General features: G+C 34.3%; 1 protein-coding gene across 1 annotated transcript; it reads right to left on the bottom strand.

The window, feature by feature from the left end:
• Positions 1 to 23: 23 nt before the first annotated feature.
• Positions 24 to 23,476, bottom strand: LOC111429086 (serine-rich adhesin for platelets-like). The gene is made up of 5 exons (XM_023064880.2): positions 22,934 to 23,476; positions 22,702 to 22,882; positions 20,851 to 22,651; positions 20,287 to 20,793; positions 24 to 9,039 (listed from the first exon to the last, which is right to left on the bottom strand). Exons 1-5 carry the CDS (start codon positions 23,299 to 23,301, stop codon positions 110 to 112), a joined length of 11,787 nt encoding a protein of 3,928 aa, XP_022920648.2. The 5' UTR covers positions 23,302 to 23,476; the 3' UTR covers positions 24 to 109.
• Positions 23,477 to 23,479: the final 3 nt, after the last annotated feature.

Raw genomic sequence — 23,479 nt, 5'->3', positions numbered from 1 at the left:
CATTTTAATAAAACAAGTATTAATTATATTGATACTTTATTAAAAGACTACATTAGTTAAACAATATCTTGTCTTACAATAAATAGATGTATAATCACAAATTTCTTTCTCATCTAATATTAGGATTAATTATAGAAACATTTAGATTAGACGCATGATTTTCATGATGTCCACTAGAAAAAACATCAGAAACCATATTGTCTATGTTCGGTAAGTACTCCATTGTGGTTAATGAATCCTTCAACAAATATACCGATTTTGAACTTCGTTTTGCATGTCTGAAAAAGCTAAACTTTCTTTTTTTCGTCTTCTTTAAGCCAACAGTTGTTGATGTTGGGGTTGTAGTCGATTTCTTAGTTCTAAGAGTGGTTGTTTTTGGTGATTTCTTTTTCGATCTATTACCTATAGTAGATTGAGCAACGTTATCCGAAATCTGATTTGTAGGTTGTACAATATAGCATGTAGTCACATATGGAACATCTAATGGACTTGCAAGGTCCGTAGGTTTTTCTAATTGAGTTATTTGCGGTGGATTTAAAGGTATTTCGGTTGTCATTGCCCCAGTATCTATGGGAGAAGGAGTACTTATCTCGAAATCACTCATTAGATTAATTGGTGACAAATTATTACTAGCAACATCGAATAACGTTGTTTCGGCATCAAATTGTACAGGACACTGAGCTGCTTCCAAACCAACATTTACATTAAAAGGTTGATCAATTCCCTGGTCTAAATGATCTACGTTTGACGTTTGCATTTCTATTTGACCAAAATTAGCATTTGCATTTGGAGGAGTTACTGTTTCTCCAGGTGCTAAATTAGGTATTGCTCCAAAGTTGTTATTGCTTGGAGAAGTCATTATTTCTCCAGACGATAAATTAGGCGTGATAATTTCACCAAAATTATTATTCTCATTAAACGAGGTTGATATTTCATTCATATCTCCAGCACCTTGATTTAATTCCATTGGATTAACAGTCTCAATTGAACCCTTATTTTCTACTGCATTGATTATTCCAAAATCACAAACACCAGTATTATCCATAAACTTAACTTCGCATTCAGAGTTAGGTTCCGCATCCGCTTTATGCAAAAAATCAAACAATGGATTCCTAGTGTAAACGTATGTTGTTGATTCTGTTGTTCCCATTTGACTTTCCATATATGCATAAACATCAATATCTGGTGGCGTTGGGAAATAATCCGGTTCAAGAAGTGGATCGTGAATGTGTATTTGTCTAGTTGAGTCATATATTGAATCGCATAACTTTTTTTCAGTGAATTCGCATTCACATGGTTCTTCTTCAACACACGGTGTTATGTCTGTTACAAATTCAGTTTGTTGCGCTTCCACTGAAAGCGTGTATTGTTCGACAGTTTGTTGCGCTTGACTTGAAATTGTGGATTGGTCAGTAACTTGTTGCGCTCCTATTGAAAGTGTGGATTGTTCAGTAACTTGTTGCCCTCCTATTGAAAGTGTGTTTTGTTCTGCTGGAGCTCCGGGAATGATTGTTTGCCCACACCCAGCTAATAATTCAGGTGATAATATTTGTGAAGGGTGGTTGAATGGGCTAGGTGATGCGGATTGCGGGTTTGAAGGAGGTTGAGCAGGAGAAAGTGTAGGTTGTGATTCAGAAGCAGGAGTAAGTAAGTTATAAACTGAAGTTAATTGTGCTCCTTGAATTGACTGACCAGAAACAGCTCTATTACTAATATTTTCTAGAGGTATATTTATTGATGGTCCTAACGATTTTTGATTAAAATCTGTTTGGTTCGGTTGGGTTAACAAGTTAGGTAAATTTGTACTGCATTCATTAAAATTAGAATTATTTTGAGATAAAGATGTTGAGAGAGATTTATTCGTGGAAGCTGATACCACTGGAATATCAAAAGATATCGATTGAGTTAATGACATAACTTGACCTGGATTTGTAGCAATCACATTAGTAATAGAAGAAAATTCTTGTTTTAGAGTTGATTGTGTAGAGCTGGGTGATACGTTACTTATCAATCCAGATTGAATCAAAGATACAGATTGCGTAGAAAATGAAATAGGCGATGTTGGTAACAGCGATTCAGAAGATACATTAGTTGCTGGTAGTGTAAATGACTTAATATCTTTCTGTTGAAATGCTTGACCGATTGATATAGGCTGGTTACCAAAGGAAGCAGTGGCATCGATTGGCGTCATTATATTAAGCCTTGAAGGACTATTTAAGAGTGCCGGTGGTATGGAGCATGTTGATGCTGCCGAAGAAAAACTTGTTTGTGTCTCAGGAAATTTATTTTTTACGGCATCCTGTATTTCGAAAAGTTTCGTCGATGATATGGAAGGGTTTGTAGGATTAAAATTTTGTTGTGTCAGAATAGGGTTATTAGTTTGCTGATTTGCAAAAGAAGTAGTGACAAGAAATGAAGTTATTGATGTGGGTAAAATAGATTCGGAAAGTTGAGAGGTACCTGGTGGAGTAAATGATTTAATATTTTTTTGTTGAAATGCTTGTCCAATTGGTATAGGCTGGTTTGCAAATGAAGCAGTGGCAGCGATTGGTGCCATTATATTAACGTTTGGAGTGTTATTTAAGAGACTGGGTGATGTAAAATATGTGGATGCGTCATTTTGTATTTCGGAAAGATTCATTGATGACATGAAAGGTGTTGCAGGATTAAGATTTTGTGATGTCGGAATAGGGATGTCTTCCTCTTGAACTATACTTGCAGTAAATAAAGGAGTTGTTAATAAACTTGTGATATTATTTGAATTTATTGCAACCTGGGTTACATCTTGTGCAGAATTTTGACATGTACTGATTGTTTGCGGCAATGAGACGTTAAATTGTCCTAATAATTGCGAATAAACGGTGTCGTTCGATATTTCAGCCAACTTTGTTTGCGGCAGCGGAGATATGTTTGTTGCTGATAATGTTTGAGTTCCAATAGAAGTAATGTTCATAGTTTTTATATCACCATTTAAATTTGCGTTATCAAAATTAACACTTTGAGTGACTAAACCCTCAGATATATTTATTCCTAATGCAATATTATTTGGCGTTTGATTTAAAAGGTTGGCCATAGATACTGTTGCAATATTTGGTACCTCACTTTCTATCGTGTTATTAGTGAGTGCGTTAGGAAAGCTTATATTTGTAATATTGGTCGGCAGCATAACTTCTGATACGATCCCTCCTAAAGCAGGATTTGTGGGAAGATTGGTAGTTGTGAGAAGTAAATTTCGAAACGTTTGACTTAGATGTATTTGTGTTAAATTATAAGAAGAGGTTGTTGTATCTAACATATTCAGTAGTGACATTTGGCATTGTGAAGATTTCATCGACTCAGAAGAATTTTCATTCCCCCCTGCTTTAATAGTAGTAAGAGATGTTTCATTAGATAGTATTGATATAGAGGATGGCAATAAACTTGTGTTACTTAATTGTGATGTTATTTTATCTGAAGGTTGCATTGATTGTGGTGTAATTAGCCCAGGAATAATTGATTGCGAAGCAACTTGATTTGTTGGAGCTAAAGCTGATTCATTTGCAACCGTTAAGGTTCCTTCTTGTTTTATATTTGTAGTCATTGAGCTTAATGTGTATTCTTTCTGTACTTTCACAGCATTAGCTGCACCAACACTTGGTGAAGATCCAATTTGTGATGAAAATTGTTGAGGTTTTAAAATATCAGTTTTTGGAGTATTATTTAAAGAAATCGCTATAGTGGTATTTAAATATTCAGAAGGTGATAAGTTTGGTTGTTGTACCGAAATAGTGATTCCTTTTGGAGTCGTTAAAATTTCAGATAAGCTACTATTTGTTGATATTATTTGTTGTGTTGTAGTATTCCTAACATTTGTATTTATTGCGTTCATTATCTCAAGGAAACATGGCTCTTCAGTATCATTATTTAAGTTTTCATCAATTGGATTTTTGAGTTTGTTGATAGTTAGTTTCATGAGCTTAATTATATTTTCTTTGTTCTTTATTTCATTTGAAATAGACTGTAAACTTCTCATATTTGTAGTTAGCAAAGATGGAGGTTGTTGATTTTGATTAATTGGATTTGAAGGTTCATTACCATTAGGTGGGGGTGGATTTTGACAAGTAGAAGTTAAAGCTTCATTATGAAGATTAGAAGGTTCATTACCATTTAGTGGAGGTGTATTTTGACCAATAGGAGTTAAAGCTTCATAAGCATGATTTGAAGGTTCATTACCATTAAGTGGGGGTGGATTTTGACCAGTAGGTGTTAAAGCTTCATTCGGATGGTTTAAAGGTTCATTACCATTAAGTGGGGGTGGATTTTGACCAGTAGGAATTAAAGCTTCATTAGGATGATTTGCAGGTTCATTACCATAAGGTGGGGGTGGATTTTGACCAGAAGGAGTTATAGCTTCATTGGGAGGTGGATTTTGTGGACCTGGTAAATTTACAAACGATGGTGTAACTCCAGTAGCAATTGCTGTGTTTTGATATGCAATGTCATCACATTTTGCCAATATTTCATCAACATTTAGTTTACTATCGAGGTTTGAGAAATTTAGTGGCTTTTGTGGAAATGAAAAGTTAAGAGTGTAATGATGAGTTAACATTGTAGCAATAGGGATTGCCATATAACTAACCATACATTCTGCACTCGGTGTTGGCATAGTAGCTAATTCTTTCATTAATTTTTCATTGGATATAGTTGGATTTATAGCAGCGATTGTATTTGCCTCTGTAGACAAAATAGCTGTATTAGGCGTAACTTTGCAACTACATGACGAACGTGGTGGACATACATTCTGTGGCTTATTTAAAATATTTGTAAATGTTTGAGATTGTGTAACTGTGTTTATTGCGTATTCCTTTTGTTCGTTTGCAGCCCCTTCATTTACATTAGAAACAGCATTTGGATTTCCAATTATGGGTGAAATTTGTTGGGGTCCAACACTATTTGGATTATTACTTGCAATACTAACTGTATTTGAATTTAGATCTGTTACAGGAACATATTGTGTAACTGTGTTTATGTTGGTAACGTCATTTGAATTTCCAATAATGGGTGAAACTTGTTGAGCTCCAACAATATTAGGATTATTACTTGTAATACTAATTGTATTTGAATTTAAATCTGTTACAGGAACACATGCGGTTACTAAACCTTGACCCGATAAATTTGAATTTAGTGTATTAACGCCATTTGCATTATTTATTGACGCATCATTTCCATTTAATGATCCCAAAACATTATTATTACCTACTGGAGCATTATTATTTTGGTTTGTATAACCAGCAGAAGTCTGCTCAACTAAAGGATTCCCAGTTATACCTCCTTGTAATAACTCTCCAGGATTTAAATTTGAATTTAAATTAGTAACAACATTTGGTGATACTCCCAATGGTAATTGGTTGCTTTGGCTTAAAGCTGTATCGGAAGGCTGTAACGAATCGACAGTTGTCTCTAATATTGCATCATCATGTTTAGTAGGTTCTGCAAATTCTAATAAATCGGTAAACACATTTAAATTACGATGGCAAGTTGTTATTAACATCGAAGGCGTTGTGTCAACATTGGGTGCATTTCCGAAAACATTTTCAACATTAGTAACAACATTTGGCGACCCCCCCAATGGTACTTGATTACTTAATTGATTAGTTTGACTTAAAGCTGTTGTCCCAAACATTGCGTCATCGTGTTTTATTGTCTGTGGAGCTCCAAATAAATCGGTAATTGAATTAATATTAGGATTGGGAGGTGTTGTTTCTAAGACGGGTGCATTTCCATATGGAGAAGAATAAGGTGTCGTCTGTTGGAACGTGTTCATTGGTGTACCTAACACTAAATCTCCTTGTGGCGTTGTTTCGAAGAATGAATCTACGAAATTTAAATTCGGTTTATTATTATCGGCGTTATCAATTACACCATTAGAACTACTCGCGGGATTTGGCAATTCCTGAAATTGGTTCATTTGATTTAAAGGAGCAGAAGAAGATTGTTGACCTAACAAGTTTATAGTTGTAAGTAAAGCTGTATCTTCTTGTTTGGTAGCTTCAGGAACACCTAGTAAAGAGTTAACTGGGTTTAAATTTGGATTAGATGTTACTAGAATTGAAGGTGTAGTTTGTACAGCTGTAGCTGAATCTTGTAGCAAATCTAGAATAAATTGATCGACATACTCCGATGTACCTACTGCGTTAGGAACATTATTTCCTTGCCCTATGCTGTTTTGATAGAGATTCGTTTGTTGCAATTGAATTGGGCTAGATGAGAATAAAGGCGGATTAGAAAAACTATTAATGTTTTGAGTAATTTGACCTGAATTCGAATTTATATTACTATTAGCATCACCAGCCTGATTATTTCCAATATTTGGAAAACCTAAATTGTTATTTTCAGTAGTAATAGCAAAATTAGAATTTGTGGAATGATTTTCTATGTGATCAGAAGGTAAAATACTAGATTTATTCAATCCAGCATCAAGTAATATGTCCAAAATACATGCATCAACAGAATCGGTTGGCAATGAACGAGTTTCATTATCCAATTGATTTATTGAGGAATGTTCTGCAAGAATATTTTCTAAAATATCTGTGGTTGAATCTAATTTGGATAAATTATAGTTACTTGTGCCATTAGCACCCTTTAATGGCCCTATTTGTGTTTCATCCTCATTAATGCTGCCTTTTGAGTCACTGAGATTTTTTTGTGGTACAAGTTGGATATATTTTGGTGTAGATGCGTTCATCGATGTTGTAAACAATAAACGAAGATCAATTACGCATCCTTCCTTCATATTTGCGTTTGGAAGTGGAAGATATATATCAGTTGCTTCAATATGCTCATTAGATTGATCACTTGATGATTCTAACCCATTAGTTTCAGAGAAAGTTTTATTTGGAAGTGGAAGAAATATATCAGTTGCTACAATAGGCGCATTAAATAGATCACCTGATGACTCTAACTCGTTAATTTCAGAGATAGTATTATGTAAAGGATTTATAGTAGATTCATTTAAAGCTAATTCCAATAGATTTTCGTATTCGCAGATATCGCTTGCTAACTCTAACTCCTCATTATCCGTGGATAACTCAAAAATAGATTCACTAATAGAAGACATAGTTTCATTAGAAGGGGCAATTAACTCGTTTGTAACCAAATCTAATACACTAGAAGTTAACTCTTCATTAGGAGATGTTAATTCATTTAAAGAACTTGTAGATTCTAAATTAGTTAACGACATTTCTGATTCAATACTGGCAATTGTGGTAAGAGATTCTGTGGTGGTTGAATTAATTTCATTTAGAGGTGTTTCTGATTCTAACCCAACTAGTTCTGTAGACGCATTAGAAACAGATTCCTCCGTAGGAGATGAGTTTTCTGATGACTCCAACCCAACCGAACTAACAGATGTACTAGATGAAGATTCTTCAATCGAACTACTTTCACCTAAAGTGGTTAATGTATCAGTTGATAGCTCTGATTCGGACTCATTGTTTGTTATAATGGTGCTTTCTGAATTTGTACTAATAGGAGTTGTGCTGGTTGGTTTCGTTTTGGTGGTTTTAACCTTAAATTTTTTATCTGATGTTTGAGTTGTAGTTTCTATATTGGATGTGGAAGTTTCTGTGGATTCATTAGATTCAGTGTTAATGCTTCCTGTACTTGTTGTAATAGATGTTGTACTTTCCGTAGATTCGTTGGATGCAGTGCTAATTGATGTGGTTATGCTCTCTGTATCGGTGTTGTTAGGAGATGTAGTATTTTCTATAGATTTATTTCCAACGTTTACTTGGGTCGTTTTTATAATTTCTGTAGAATCATTGGATTCACTGCTAATTGATGTAATTATGCTTTCTGTACTTATGTTATTAGAAGTTGTACTGTTTTCTGTAGTATTAGCTCCAACGATTACTTCGGCTGCTTTTGTAATTTCTGTAGAATCATTGGATTCATCGCTAATTGATGTAGTTATGCTTTCTGTAGTGGTGTTACTAGAAGCAGCACTGCTTTCTATAGAAATAGTTCCAAAGGATACTTCGGTTATATTTGTACTTTCTGTTAATTCACTGGATTCCGTGTTAATAGATGTTGTTGTGCTGTTTGATGTTGTTACTTTCGTCGTTTCTGTTGATTTGGTGTTACTGCTTTGTTCATCTTCAAATACAAGTGACGCAAGTGTTATCACCTCCGTTGTCGACGAGATTTCGGTATTTTTTAGATTATTAATTGTAATTTCTTTTATATTATATGTTGTGGTAGCTTTATTTTTAGCTTTCTTTCGGGAAGTAAATTTTAAAAGTTTTTTAAAATATACACCATCTGCACTATCTTCTTTGGGAAAAAGAAGTTGCTCAACCGAAGAAGTCTTCTTACCGGACTCCATAGCTACTTTTCCAAGATTCCAACTTGTCGTCATAGTTTTTTTAATTTGACATAGTTCCGTCATAACATTGTACGAATCATTTACGTTATATAAAACATAGCTACCTTCTCTAGAAAGAAAAGCAGCACTTGGTTCAAGTGAGCTTTGATTCGGACCTACACCTTGATGCGGTTTTAATAATGTACGCGGTCCTTCAGGAATTGTTGTTTTTGGAGCATCGCCGTTTGCGGAAGTTGTAATATCTGTGGCTGTAGTGATATAACTGGATCCACTAACAGTTTCGACTACCGTGCCAGCGGTTTCATTGGAGGTTGCTATTTCCGTTTTAAAATCAGTGTTTTTAATTTCTTCATCTCCATCTCCTTCCGCAGTTATGGTTGTGCTGACACTGTCTTTCTTATCAGGCTTAAAAACACGTTTCAAAAACGGCTTTTTCGTGCATTTAGGTTTTTTTGACGCTGCTACTGAAACGTTGTCTTTCGGATCTCTTTTATCGCTGCGTTTTGATGCTAATAAGGGACCCATCTGTATTACTCTGTGGTTTTCGTGTTGACTATGTTTTTCGAGGGCATCAAAAATAGAATGTTGGCTATAAGTTCCATTGGCGTCGTTTTTTTGATTGATTAACCAATGGCCCCAGATTATTTCTGCCTTTTCTGGGTAATTTTTATATTCGCCTAAAAGTTATTATATTGATAGTAAGGTTGCACAACAATTATAACTTTTATATTGTGGTGCCCAAAATTTTGATATTTAGTAATGATTAATTATTTAAATTTAAATCGAACAGGTCTCCGTTTAGTTTGTTGTGCAACCCTATATCATGTATTTATTTAAATTAGACACAATGTTTAGTACTAATTGAAAATAAATATATTTATATTGTAAAGGTACAGTTATAGAATATCTTATTTGTATGGGAAAAACTTATTTTGCATTGGATTAAATTGGGAATTAGCGTACAATCGATGACGAATCAGGCTTATTTAGGATTAGCTGTGGATGTAGCATTATTGATGTTGCTTGTTGTCGCACTACTTTTTATTGTACTGTTGCTGATAGCGTTATTGTTGATTAAATCCATAATACGTTTTTTTCTTAACGCCTGCACCGTAGATCTAGACCACATGTCGCTTAGAATTCGATAAGAACTTTTTTGTGCATCACAATCTCTGGCCATATGCACAAAAAGCCAATTTCCGGCAACGGTATCTCTGTGGCGGCAGACTTTACATTCGCCTGAAATTGATTTTGCATAGTGCGCAAGTTTTATCTCATTTAATTTGTTTTCAAATTTATTTTCATTTGATATCTAGGGTTGCCAACTTGCTAAATGTTAAGGAGACCTGATCGATTATTGGCATTCCCTTGTTAATGCTTGGAAATATTACTTAATTTATTTTGCATAAAATTAATTTTTGTAAATATTTTTTTTGTTGAAAATATTAACGATTGTATAAAAAAGCACCAACTGTTCAAAGATTTAATGGAGAAAATACTGAATCAACATAATAGTTTTTTGAAACTATATATATTAAATTTAATAAACAAACAAGTTAATCTATTTTCTCCACTTACAACCGACAAAAAGTTGGCAACCGATATCATACGGGCAGAAAAAGTTGGTGCAACAAAATAGTTTATATTAGTTTAGTTCCAGTAATCGTTTCTATCTGCGAGAAATTCGTTAATACAATCGCATATACAATATGTGACAGAGAAAATTTCTTTTTGTTGATAAATCATGTGTAGAGATCTGATTACTGCTTATATTTAATGAATATCATTTAAAAATATTTCAAAAAGAACATTAAATCAGAAGTTTCTAAAAACGTGATTATTTAAAAAAGTTATAAGATGTAAAAGTTGGGGCGTTTATTAAGAACCATGATTCTTTCGGTGTCAGTCGACTGCCCCTGTCTGAGTTCCATCTTATTTTCTGTGGGATACACTACCAGGAGTCAGAGGACACGATTAAATTGGATTCCGGTTAGGAACATGGGTCTCAAGAGAAATTACAGAAGTGAAAAAATAGGCCTTAACGGAAAAGCTTTGTAATTTGCTCGTTCAAAGCACTATAAGAATTGGTGGGATAACGTTATTAGGTCATCATTTTTATTGATGTCTTTTCATTTGTAAGAAGTACGAAAAAAATCCAATACATTTCAAAGTATGAGATGATATTGCTCGCCCATTTTCTTAACTCAAATCAAGTGTCCCTGTTGATGTCGTGACCCGGAAGAATTTTTAGCGGTTTAAAAGCTTCTGAAAATGTCACTGAGTATTTTAATAAGTTCTAGGATAGTTCTAAATGCAATATTCTAAGTTAAGGTGGTAGAATGTACTATTGAAAGACACAGTGTGCTTACAGAGCTTCAACGTTATCTAGTATAGAGTTTCCAGGACTGGTTCATGTTAAAATAAATTCAAAAGGACCTACTTTTTGAATTTGTTTAAACACAATCTCCCCAATAATTGTTGCAAAGACCCAGAATTGTAGTAAAGATTGCTCTAGAGACGCGCTGTTAAGTGAGCGACTATGCGAGTATATGAGTTAGCTTTCTACCGGTGTATAACTTTTTCATTAAAGTGTTATGATTCCTTAAGGTCCACATAACAGTGACGTGAGCGTGTCTTAACCAACCCATCATTTTCCAGTCCATGATTTCATGTTTAGTTATTCTATTCACATTATTAGGTAGTATTTAAATTCAATATGAGGCGACATTTTCGGACGATAAACTCTTCTTGATCGCTTTTATATTGGACCAAGAAACATCATTTTTAATGGATTCACAACGCATGGGGAAACAGAGCAACAGCGGGAGACTTTGTCAGTGTGTCTGAGGAATTGAAGAACGACGAAAATAATGTTGCAACGAAGTATTATCAGCTCGTTGTTAGCTTGGATCGGCAATTGGACCTCCTATATTTGTGGATTGATTGTCATTTCCTACAAGAAAAGGTTACAAATATGTTGGGGTAGATGCCGTCGAAACTAGAGGTAAACAAATCAGGCTTAGTAGGTTCTTGGAAATTTTATATCAATAATATTGTGTTGTACGGTGGACAATTTTGCAGCTTTTGGAAAATCGCAGTACTGTGGTGGTTCCAACGTTTCCAATGCTGCCAGTGAAAGTGGTTATTAGGAACCACTTGATAGATGGTTATAAGGAGATTTTAATTTTTCTATAACAGTCGCACTTTTCGTCAAAACAGCGTTTTCTTTGTTTCGCCGGCGTAGAATACATGAAAGCAAGTTTAGTTTAATCAAATAGTGGCTTCGTGACCATATCGACTTGATTTTTCAGGAAAAATAAACAAATTTCATCACGTCATGTTGAAATTGAGGTTTGCGTAAACTTCGAACCAATATTATAGCGCTTGAAGTTAGTCTACGGTTATGTCGCTTTATCCGGTGGGTGCAGGCTAAAAAATCCTGTTCAACGGTGTAGCTAAGCAAAAAGTGATTATTTTGGCGTTTCTCCTTTGGTTTGGCGTCGTCAATATATGATCATAATCAACAGACGACGGTGTTGATACTATGACTCTATTACTATCTTATTCTCCTATGATACAGATTCATTGATTGGTCAATATTATTTTCGATATCACATTGTTTGTCAATTGTGTCATATCTATTTGCTGTTTCGTCAGCAATTTTACTTCCTGTATTTTTATCATCGAACAGTTGTCTCAAAAAGATTAACTGATGTACTTATAGTGCTTAGCAGTTTTTGTGTTTTGTTCACTAATAGTTTAATTTCAATAGATTTTTGAAAATTATCCATATATTTGGCATTTAATGGCTCATAAATCTCGAAAAACTGCAGTACTAACTCAATTAATTTCAAGTTCTTCATGATATAAGTTATGAAAACAAGACATCACGGCATGAAGTTCAAATATCTAGTCGAAAAGAATTCTCAATTTGAGATAAGGCATCGGCGGTTGCACTGAGAATACTGTCATGGCCACTGAGTGAGTCAAAGATAGGCCTTCAAGCATTTTTTTAAAGCATCCAACGTTTTACCGATTTATGTATCAACATTTACCAGCTTAGTACTAAGAACACTTCTATCACGGGAAATTTTGGACATAAAGATAGGAAATTTATCAATTCGAAAGTATTGTACTCGATGTCAAAGTCATTATGGATAAGTTCCTACTCAATGACTTTAAACTTTCAGTAATTTCCGGAGTGAGAGCTAATAAAAGTTTGCTCATGACGAAATGTTGCTTGCACTGTATACATTTAATAAATTTTATGCTTTAATGAAAAGTCCTAAAAGATGCTAACATGCAACTCTGGTGGCAATACACTACTGTTCGGTAGTACTCCGAAGTTAAATTTCCGGCGGGAGATACTTGTAACTTGTAACGCAGCGAAAATGTTGTTCATACCCTTTACTAATTGTTACACTTTGTATGCAACCGTTAGCCAGAACACGGTAACGTTACATATCTTTCGACATGTATGGTGGGCACATAAGGTTCGATGTATGATAGATTGGATTAATCTGCTGTATCTCTCAGCCGTTTTGAAAGTTCCTTATTTCAGATAATTCAATTTGATGTACGTCAATCAATTCGTTGAACAGATTTGGTTAAAAGTTGTAGTCTCAATCTCAGCGGTGGCATTTACTTCAATGGTTTCCATATAATTATTTTGGAATGTATAAACCTGTCCATGGACTAAGCATGTTAGGTTGTACCTGCATCTGTATGGTTAGTTATCCCACTAGATCAACCTAGTTGTCATTGAAATTGTCACTTAGTGGAGTGAATAATCGTGTCTTGCAATCAGTTGATGGAGAAAGCAATTACTGCTCATCAGAATGCAGCGATTTTACATGAACATGTCACAGTATAATGATTAAAGATGTCTCGGGATCGTTACTTACCAGAGAGCGATAGAGAGCACTGAATTGAATCCCAAGAATGGAATCATGTGCTTAGGATAATGCGTCGAAGTATAGTTTGAGTGACTTTGATGAAGTCTACATGTCCAACCGTTGTTATGGTCATTTTTTCGGTTGCTGTTGAAATACGAACCATATTGTATACTTAAATACAGCACCAAATTTCATTATATACAGTTAGTACTTTTTTAACGTAAGTATCGTACATTTCTCAATCCTCGACATTTTGAATTCGTTTTAGCTTTAGGCCATCATTGAAAATACTAAATCCCAAAAATTTCATCTTCTTTTCTCGCATTTGACGGTGTTTGAGAGGATTTCGCATTTGCTCCAACGTATCATGATCAGGTGTCATGATAGGTGTCACTATTTTTCTGATTTTATGCGTTGTCCAAGTTGGTAGATCAGATCTTTCTTTAATTCTTATAACTCTCTGTTTGATTCCAGTAATCCAACCACGTAATTGAACTTCATTTTAATACGAATTGTATTTCGGCGTTCACGAGCTATAATTGTGGATTCTTATCTCACAACGATGACATTATAATCGCCATGTGGTGTATTTGCGGAACCGGGAGTCCGATATCGACTTACTTTAATGCGCTATTATCCGGGGTAGTAGTAGCATTATTTGTCTTTTACGCAATTCTGATTGTTAGTATAATCTTACGATAATCACTTGTGCGAGAGGGAATACAAATAAAATTGCATTTGACGCGAATTTGTTTACATTTAATAACTACTGTGTTTAAGCAATTATTAATAATTGGGTCGGGTATTTACATGTTCAAATAGACGATGTTAAACTCTGCTCTCTGAAAAGCCGGTGTCGTACCACTTTGATAGAGATAGTCTCTGGAGTGTGGTAAAGTCGAACTGTTAGTGGATATCCTTTGGGACCAATTTATACGCCGGCGAACGTGTTATTCGTGAAAAAACTGGAATGCTTTTTCGTTGTGGACTATAAATATTAGTAATGTTAGTAGAAACTATAGTACATTTGTAATTATCGTTCATATATCATCATGATCTGATTGAAGTATGAATGATGAGGCTATTATCTACTTATAAATTTATACTTTGAGGAGTGTATGGTTTTGTAGAATGAGATTTACCATAGGAGACGAAACCAGATGATGTCAAAGTTGTAGTTTATTATAGTATTCATTTAGGCAGACATACATCCCTGAGTTTTTCCCTTAAATTGATCATATGAGACATGTGATCATATTTAGACTAACACAGATCAATTAATTCAATTAATATTCAATACACAGATCAAAGACGAACTTACTCATAAGAAAACCAAACTCGTTCAAATCAGCGAAAAATTAAGATAATTAATATTTACTACCGAAAAATCTTAATTCGATAAGTTAAAATAAAATAAAACGACTTTAGATGAAAATAACTAATTACCAACAACCTGAACAAGTTGTTTAGGTTTACAAAATTGGCTTGATAAGAATGTTCTAGAAGCGTAAATAAAAGAAATTGTGACGATAATGATGTAAGTATGAGAAGTCGTTCTCCCAATTCGCCAGATTCCAACACAATGAACGCATCACCAGAAGGTCCAGACATACAGTTGCCAAAAGACTTTCTAGAGGTCTCGACGGAAAAGTACGAATGTAATGCCCGGAATAGATCCGGCTCTAAGGGCCAAATGTTGGCCGAGAACAAAATAATTAGGTGCCGGATTTATATGGGGAAAAGAAACAAGGAAAAGAAAGAAAATTATTAAATTCTTACTTTAATTGTTCTCCTTTACTTCTTTATCCTTTATCTCATCACAGACATAAAATTAAATTTTTTAGATAAAAAAATGAATAAATCAATAAAAACGAAATAGAATTTGTAATTATTGTTGAAATTGTTAATATCAATTTTTTATTCTTTCGAAAAATTAACGACAATATTATTTCCAAGGTGCTATCTTTATCTAGCTATCGTAAGATCATCCAGAATTAATATACAGGGTGATTCAAAAAACCGCTGACAGACTTCTAGAGTAGATAATACATGAAAAATTAAGATGAATAGTCTTAATATACAAGGGGTCGTAAATGCCTCGTTGGCGAGATATAGCGGATCAAAGTTTCTTTAAAATTAAACATTATCTGCAATACAAAGCACTTTTTTTAAAATATTGTCTACGCCATTGCTCTCTACTCGTGCAAAGTGACCAATTATCTATCAAGTGGTCTCATACAAAATTTTGATCAAAGCAATAGTTTAAAAAAAAAACACATTTGTAGAAAATTTGTTAATTCAATCAAAAACTGTTGCTTTAATCAAAGTTTTGTAAGAGACCAATTGATAGATAATTGATCACTTTACACAAAAATACTGCCCGTTTGACAAAATTAGCAGTGGAGTTGCAAATATTTTTAAAAAAGGACTTTTTATTGCAGATAATGTTTAATTTTCAAGAAACTTTGACCCGCTATATCTCGTTAAGGAGGCATTTACGACCCCATGTATATTAAGACTTTTCATCTTAATTTTTGATATATTACCTGCCCTAGAAGTCTGTCAGCGGTTTTTTGAATCACCCTGTATATGCCATTTTAACATCAAAACTAAATGTATTTGAAACATTTTTGAAAACAATATAGATAAATAATAAACAAGGTAATGTACGTTTTGTTTACGATTTTAGATGTGGAAGCTGCTAATAATATAATTAAAGGCCAGAATCCGAATTTCGGCGAATATAATCAAAATGGAAACCTCGTTAATCTCGCTAATAGTAATGTTTATTTTAACATCAACAACCACAAAAAGCGAATTTAAAAAAAACACAATTCCGACATTACCAATTTGCTAATGAGGTTGATTTTTTTCCTAAAAATGACAAATGGAAAAACTATGAAAACTATTTAAGTTACTATTATTAAAAAATATGTTAGAACGTTAAATGGATTATTAATTTTCGGTTATTCCTATCCGGACTCTTAATCCACACTAAAATATTTCATTACATATCAATAAAATACTTTCAGGTAAACGTTTATGCCCTATATCCTTAGTTTAAACACTATTTCCAAGTTTTGAGCAACATTTAAGTCTCCTTTTTTCTCCCTTTCTTTGCTCTTAACTTTATATTGCGAAAAGTCCACTGTGAAGTTCAATTATGTAATAAGCAATAGCTACATGTAAAAAAACGGAGAACGGTTGAGCCAACTAATGGACATGTATTTGCGAGAGATGGAACAGGAAGAAATCAAAGAAAACTTAAATGATAGAAGTAGATAAGATAGAAGGAAATAGAATTATTTCGTTTACTTGATGCGAACTAGATTTTAATTTTTGCTACAAAGTTTACGTATTGACGGTTTAGAGATACGGAATGAAAGAATATCAATCGATAAATTAGTTCCTACGACAGATCTATGTAATGTATGTTATGCTTTTCCAAAACTGCAAAAATTCATAACACCATTCGCGTATGCTAGAGTTGACGAAATATTAGAAGATGTAAAGGAAAATGTTCATTTCATGCAAACCAAATAAATATGGAATTAAGATATTTGCTTTGGCTGATGCAAAGACATATAGTTATTGTTAGAGGCCTACGTAGTCATTCAATAGGAAAATAGTCATGTAAGATAATAAGTTCAAATCAGTAGCTGTAATTAGCACTCCAAGAATTAATCTAAATTGGCCTATTTGAGGAGAGTCGGACTGTATGGTTTTAAAAACAAGCTTGTTTTAGTTTTTTTATATTCCCAAAGGAAATAAGGCTTTATCATAGATTATTTTCAAATTGTCATCATGATGAAAATTATTTATGCATGTTACTCATATACCTAAATTTATATTCTATTAATCTTTCATGTATGATTTTGAATCACTCACATATTCAGACCCTGTTCCTTTTTTGTTAAGTAAATATTGGGATTTTACGATATCTTGTAAAAAAATATCATTCAACAATCATAATTTTATATCATGGTGTGAATTATCCGTAGCTATAGGAATGTCCAAGTCTTCATGGATCAGTTTATTTGTTATATACCGAGGTGTAATAAATAAATATTCCCAGTGTAAATGATTGCCCTTGGATCCCCAAATATTTTACTTGATTTAATAGGGAGAGAAGCCTCAATCCAATGTGTAGATTTTGTGTAATTTACTTTAATTCGCCAATGAAGAAAACATTTGCTCTTTTCATGTAAGTGCTTTTGCAGGCGTAACAATTTGGGAGTCAATATGTGTGGCCAAGATTGTGGTGACATCTGCTAAGGAGGCGGCAGTAGTGAAAATGCGAATGGGCATATCTGCGGCATACAGCAGGTATAAATTTGGACCCAGGAGACTATCTTGCAGAACTCCAGCTCGTATCTTGCTGTATAAAAGCAGCTGCCTGTTTAACTTCACAGGTAAGCCAGCGTGCCAGACCTCATCAAAGGTCGGTGAGATACCCAAAAAGCTGCTCTACAATAACTTTTTGAAGCGAAAGCCTTTTTCGACTCTCTCACAATTCTATGAACCTGGTCGATTGTTCGATGTAAGTGAAGCCAAATTAGTAGCTTGGTATTAAGCGTCTTTCAAACATTTTACCAACAAAGAAGGTAAAAACTGGAAATAAGTTAATAGGACGACGATGTCACGTCACTAGGGTTTTTATCAAGTTTTGACATTATTTTTACCGCAACGACGCAGCACTTTTTACCGTAGCGCAATACTAAAGACATCAAAGCATTTTCAAGTAAATGTTCTAATATATTTCTTGTAATAAGATTGTACGCAGGAGCCTTCCTAGATTTTAGACTTGAAACTGCAAGCACATTTGATGAGGGATATCTAGGGTATTCATTATCTATTATCTATTTATCTTTAACTTTCTCTTCTCTCTAATATATTTAAATATATAGTAAAGTTTGGGTTGGTACATTATTTGTCAGTGTTTTTAGGCGCCGAAGTTGCAGTCCATGTAACCTGCTGGATTGAATGCGTTAAGTTTTGTATGTCAACTTCAACATCATCCTTTGATTTTTGAGGAATATGACTCGAATGAACTTTCCAAAACTTCTTTAAATATTTGCCACTGAGTGAGTTTATTCGTTTAAAAAGGCCTTAAGATCCTAGATGTCTTTGAGTTTATAGTGACAAGGCAGCAATTTTCTACCTCTCAATGCAATTATCCTAGATCCCCAATTGATGATTTTTTATTAAATTTCTCTTCGGAGATGCTGTGAGGTGAAATGTTCTTTAGCGCATTTCACGCAGCAAGATTATCCAAAGCAGTACTTCTGCATTTAAAGTATTGACATCTTAAGTATTGTGGTACTTCTGTTTTATGGTCTGGAGGTTTCAATACCACCACTGCATTTAGTAATTTTGTGGCGACGTACATATTGTTGTTAGTTGCATTCCGTGATAACATTACACTTAATAAACGTAGTGATATTTTAGTGCTTCTCTGCCATACAGTACCGTTCAAAACTGTATCAAATTTTGCATAACATTTTTGTAGTTACACCAATAAAACTCATTTTATTCAGAATATTTCGAACCTTAAAGCTGCGAAATTTGAGGTGAAAGATCAATTTTTTTGTCGAAATATTATGATTATTTTTTTTTGTATTTACAGACATGGAAAAACGAAAGAACACTCGTGATTTGTCTGAAGCGATGCAGAAAGCGATCGTAGAAGTCGTCCATCGGCCGTCGTCAGAAGGTGACACAGACACAGCTAGCAGCTTAGTTTTCGACCACCCAGTCTGCTGTATCCAGATTTCTTAAGAACTTGCGAACTCGGGAGGCTTTGTGACGAAGAAACCTTCAGGAAGACCATGAGTTACCACTTATCTCGAGGACAGAAACGCTGTACGATTAAATAGGAGCAATCCCAGGGCTAGCGCAGTGGACATTGCACGTGAATTATGGCACCCGGAGCAGCGCCAGCCATCTGTGGCGACTATCAATCGAAGACTCAATACTGTTGGATTTTTTAGACGACCACCAGTAAAGAAACCGTTCGTGTTGGCCAAGAATAGGAAGGCACGCGTCGAGTGGTAGAAGGCTTACCTCAACTGGACCCGACAACAGTGGGAGTAGGTCGTCTGAAGCGATGAGAGCAAATTCCTGATGTTTGGATCTGATGGCATGTCGTGGATACGCCGTTTTCTGGTATCTGCCTAAATTCCAAGTACTAATTGCCCACCATAAAGCACGGAGGTGGATGCGTTATGGTGTGGGGTTCCTTCAGCGCCGTCGGAATGATGGCGATTATCTCGTGGTGTTTGCTTTAACTTTAAATTGATCACTATTCAGGACTTTTATCGTCTATTTTATCTAACAGCTCATAAAATGATTGATATAATCACTACATTTAATTGATTAGTTAATTGTCCTGATTTTAGTCCTGATGTGAAGTCGAGAATCTATTTGACAACGTTATAGGTTTTTTCAACCAAGTGTGGATTGGTGTACACTTCTATTCTACTTTATTCCTTTCTTAGTTTATTGGGTATTGATTTAATACCGAATCCATTACATTTGCATTCAAAATGAAAATAGGAACTGACATAAACTTTCTACAAGGCAATTTTTTTCTTAATCTCGTTAGCGTGTCAGTAATAGTTTGTTTAAATTTGAAAGGGTATACATTCGCGGATATAATGCTTTACGAGCAGAATGCCAGATTTTCGATTAAGTATTCGATGATGAGCAAAGAAAGGTTAACAGACAATTGGAACACGTTGTTAATTCATTTAATTGTTTCAAATTAGACCTAAGATTTTGTTTCTAACATGGATTAAAAATACGCCTCTGTTGTAGTTATAATATAAAATAGAAGAGATGAATATTGAACCTCATAATTAAGATTTTTATAACATTTCTCTCCTAATAGAACCACGATCTCTCTCTTTCAAAAAGAAGAATTTCTTTGTCGTTACTTATGTGTTAAAATATGATTATATTTCTATATGCGATTGTATTAACGATATCTTGCCCCTTAGAAACGATTATTAGAACAAAATAATTACTTACCAATAAAAGAGGCCACTGCTTTATCTTTCTCGTTAATTCCATTTATAATTATAATACCACTATGAACAATTGGTACCATAGCCGATAATTGCCACGTACTATTCGACATAAACCCTGTTTGTCGATTAACATCCGGCGCATCCATATTAATACTAAGAACTTTATCATCTGTGGCAACTATATTAAATTTAACACCTGCTGTTTCTGAAGACCACGAGCCATTAAGACTACAGGCGAAATCTTCTGCACTTCCAATTTTTTGCGCAGCCAACATCTCGACATTGTGTAAAATTTCGCTAAGAGTGTTGGACATGTTACAAGGTAGCTCACATCCTCCATTTGCTGTGTTGGCTGCAAAAGCTGACAAATCATTTGCAGCTGGAACCGCAACTCCAACTGCAGCTGGAACCGCAACTCCAGCAGCACCTTGGGCTGCTGTTTGTGCTCCATCACTTGAGGCAGAATCTGATGGTGGCGCAGTTTGTTCTGGTGGACAAGTCGAACTTTCTAATTGGGGTTTATTATTTAATTATAATTTGAATAAAGGTTATAGTAATATTTTACCACAGGTATCACTACATGTTGAAGGAACGCACGGTGGGGACTCTAAATCTCGTCTATTAACGGTAACCGTATTGTCTTCTATTGTCGTTTCACTATAAGTATTAGTTGAAGTAAGTCCAGAAGTTGTAAGGTTATCGTCTATTTTATAGTTTGATGATGTGGTGGAAACAGCTGACGATTCAACACTACTACCTTCATCACTTTGGGTTACTGTTGTAGTTGTCGAGGACTCACTAGTTGAATGAGACGTTGTGCTTAAGTTAGCTTCTCGTTTCATTAATCTCCTTAAACGTAATATATTAAATTTTATAGGTACATTGCTTTTCTGTGCTAATAATGAATTTTGCGTATAAGTATCCTTAATATTTCGTTTCCTTAATAGTGATTGCTCCATTACTTTTTTACTCTCAATTGGTTCTGGAAACGAACTTTCAGGTTGACATGTTAATTCAACATGTCCTAATGACCCAGAATTCGGAAATAAAAAATTTGTTTCGTCCTCAATAGAGTTTACAAACGATTTCTTTGTGTTAGAGTCTTCAGAATCATTTTCTTCATCTTCTTCTGAAGACATTTGAAATTTTAAAGAACTTCTAATTCCTACATTTGGATTTTTTGTTGTTATTGAAGTTTTTTCAGTTGATTTCGTTGAAGATACTGTATCTTGTATGGAAGATGTTACGGAAGGTGTTGCGGAAGATGTCGTAGGAGATATTGACGAAGTTGTTGAAGAAGATGTCACAGATGATGATACAGAAGATGATGTAGATGGTGATGTAGAAGGTAATATAGAAGATGATATAGAAGATGATGCAGAAGATGATGCAGAAGATGATACAAATGATGATGGAGAAGATGTTTCAGAAGATATTTCATATGTTGCCGGTGTTTGATAAGCATTCAATTCTATTATATTCATTGTTGCATTCGTAGTTGATGGTAAAGTAGATGACGTCTTATGTTTCTTCGTCATCTGAATGTAATGTTTAGGGGATTTCGTAGATGAAGTTGATGAAGATGATGACGATAATAATGGTGATAACGATGGTGATGACATAAAACGTTGTTCTTGATCTATATCGTAATAATCCATATTTTTGAAATTAAAACCACTCATTGGATCTACGGTGATCGAGGAGTTGTCATTAAATTGATTATAACTTAATATTGTCGTTGTATCAAGAAAATTATTTACATTTTCGGAAAATGCTGCTTCTGTATTTGTGACATCATCTGTTTGAAATTCGTTTATTGGGTTATTATTAATTTTGTTAAACTTAAAATTTTCTGCAGTGACATCAATTGCCGTCCAAGTATCCTCCGTATTTTCGGCGAAATTCACATCTGTGTTGTAATCATTTTGATAATTATTGAACTGTAATGGTTGTTGGGAGGATAACCCCATATCTTTCGAATGGGCTAGAGTAATAGCTACATCTTGTTGTGCGATTGTGAATGGAACTCCCAAATTAAAAGAGCTAACATTATTTGGAATTGATAACGACACAGATTGTAAAGCAACAGGGTGAGCGTTTCTTTTTTTAGTTAATTGACCACCGTACGTGCTATTATCGTTCGGTTGAGGATTCATTTCTAAAATTGGATCAACTGTTACTTTAATTGGTAGTTTAATTCCCGTGATGGCGTCAAAATAATTGTGACTATTATACACAGGTCGTGGTGTGATTGAAACGACGTCGTCCGATTTAATATTTTTGTTTATCCGAGAAGTTATTGTATTATAACCTTTTCTTATTGGGAAGAAATCTTCTACATCATATAAATCATTATTTGATAAATCCTGAAAAATGAATACTTTTGATTAAGTTTTTAAAATGGAGGGAAACACACCGTGTAGTGTAAAATTAGACTATTTCTAGGATTTCTTTTTTGATTAACTAATCGTTTTGTTCGCCTCCGTTTTCGTGATTTTGGTACAATCTTTAATGAGTCTCTATCTCCAACTAACTTACTACTATGAACAATATTCGAATGAACCATTTTATTTAAACATCTTGATGAGGTTCGTTTACTGCAACGAAATACTTAAAATAAAATTTAAGGCCTAATTAACTCAACATACCTCTTTTTTTTACTTTCAATGTCCTTAAAAGATATGAGAGGTTTTGATTTACTAAAAAAATTCGAACTTATCATATTTTCCTTTTGAAAATTAACACGCCCCGATCTCCACATTTTATTCGGATGACCGTGATGTGAAATTCTTTTAATTCGATGTGGATAATTAACGTATACCTCTTCGATTCGATTGGTTACCATTTTATCATCGCTCGGTAGTGTTGACCGTTGGAATGTTTGAGCTAATTTCAAATTGCCTTGTTTTGGTGATTCTTTCAAGTCTTTAACACTAGTTGTTCCACTTGGTTGTATGATCAACACTGCACAATAGATAATAACTATGGCACAGGCGCGAGAACATAGTATTGACATATTCTCACAACACGTGAGCGAAAAGGCCTCTCATATCTTATTAGGAGCATCTCAGAAGTGAGCTCTTCCTTTTCCAACTGTCTGCATATATTATTAGAATTTCTCAACCGGAGAACTCACTATGTTTATAGTTGTAAAAGTCTTAATCTGACGTGTAACATGTGACAGTATATATTGA

This window comes from Onthophagus taurus, chromosome 1 (assembly GCF_036711975.1).
Source record: "Onthophagus taurus isolate NC chromosome 1, IU_Otau_3.0, whole genome shotgun sequence".
NCBI classification, from domain to species: Eukaryota; Metazoa; Arthropoda; class Insecta; order Coleoptera; family Scarabaeidae; genus Onthophagus; species Onthophagus taurus.
Note: the sequence above shows the minus strand (reverse complement) of the source record. Positions and strands in the feature narration are given on the sequence as shown.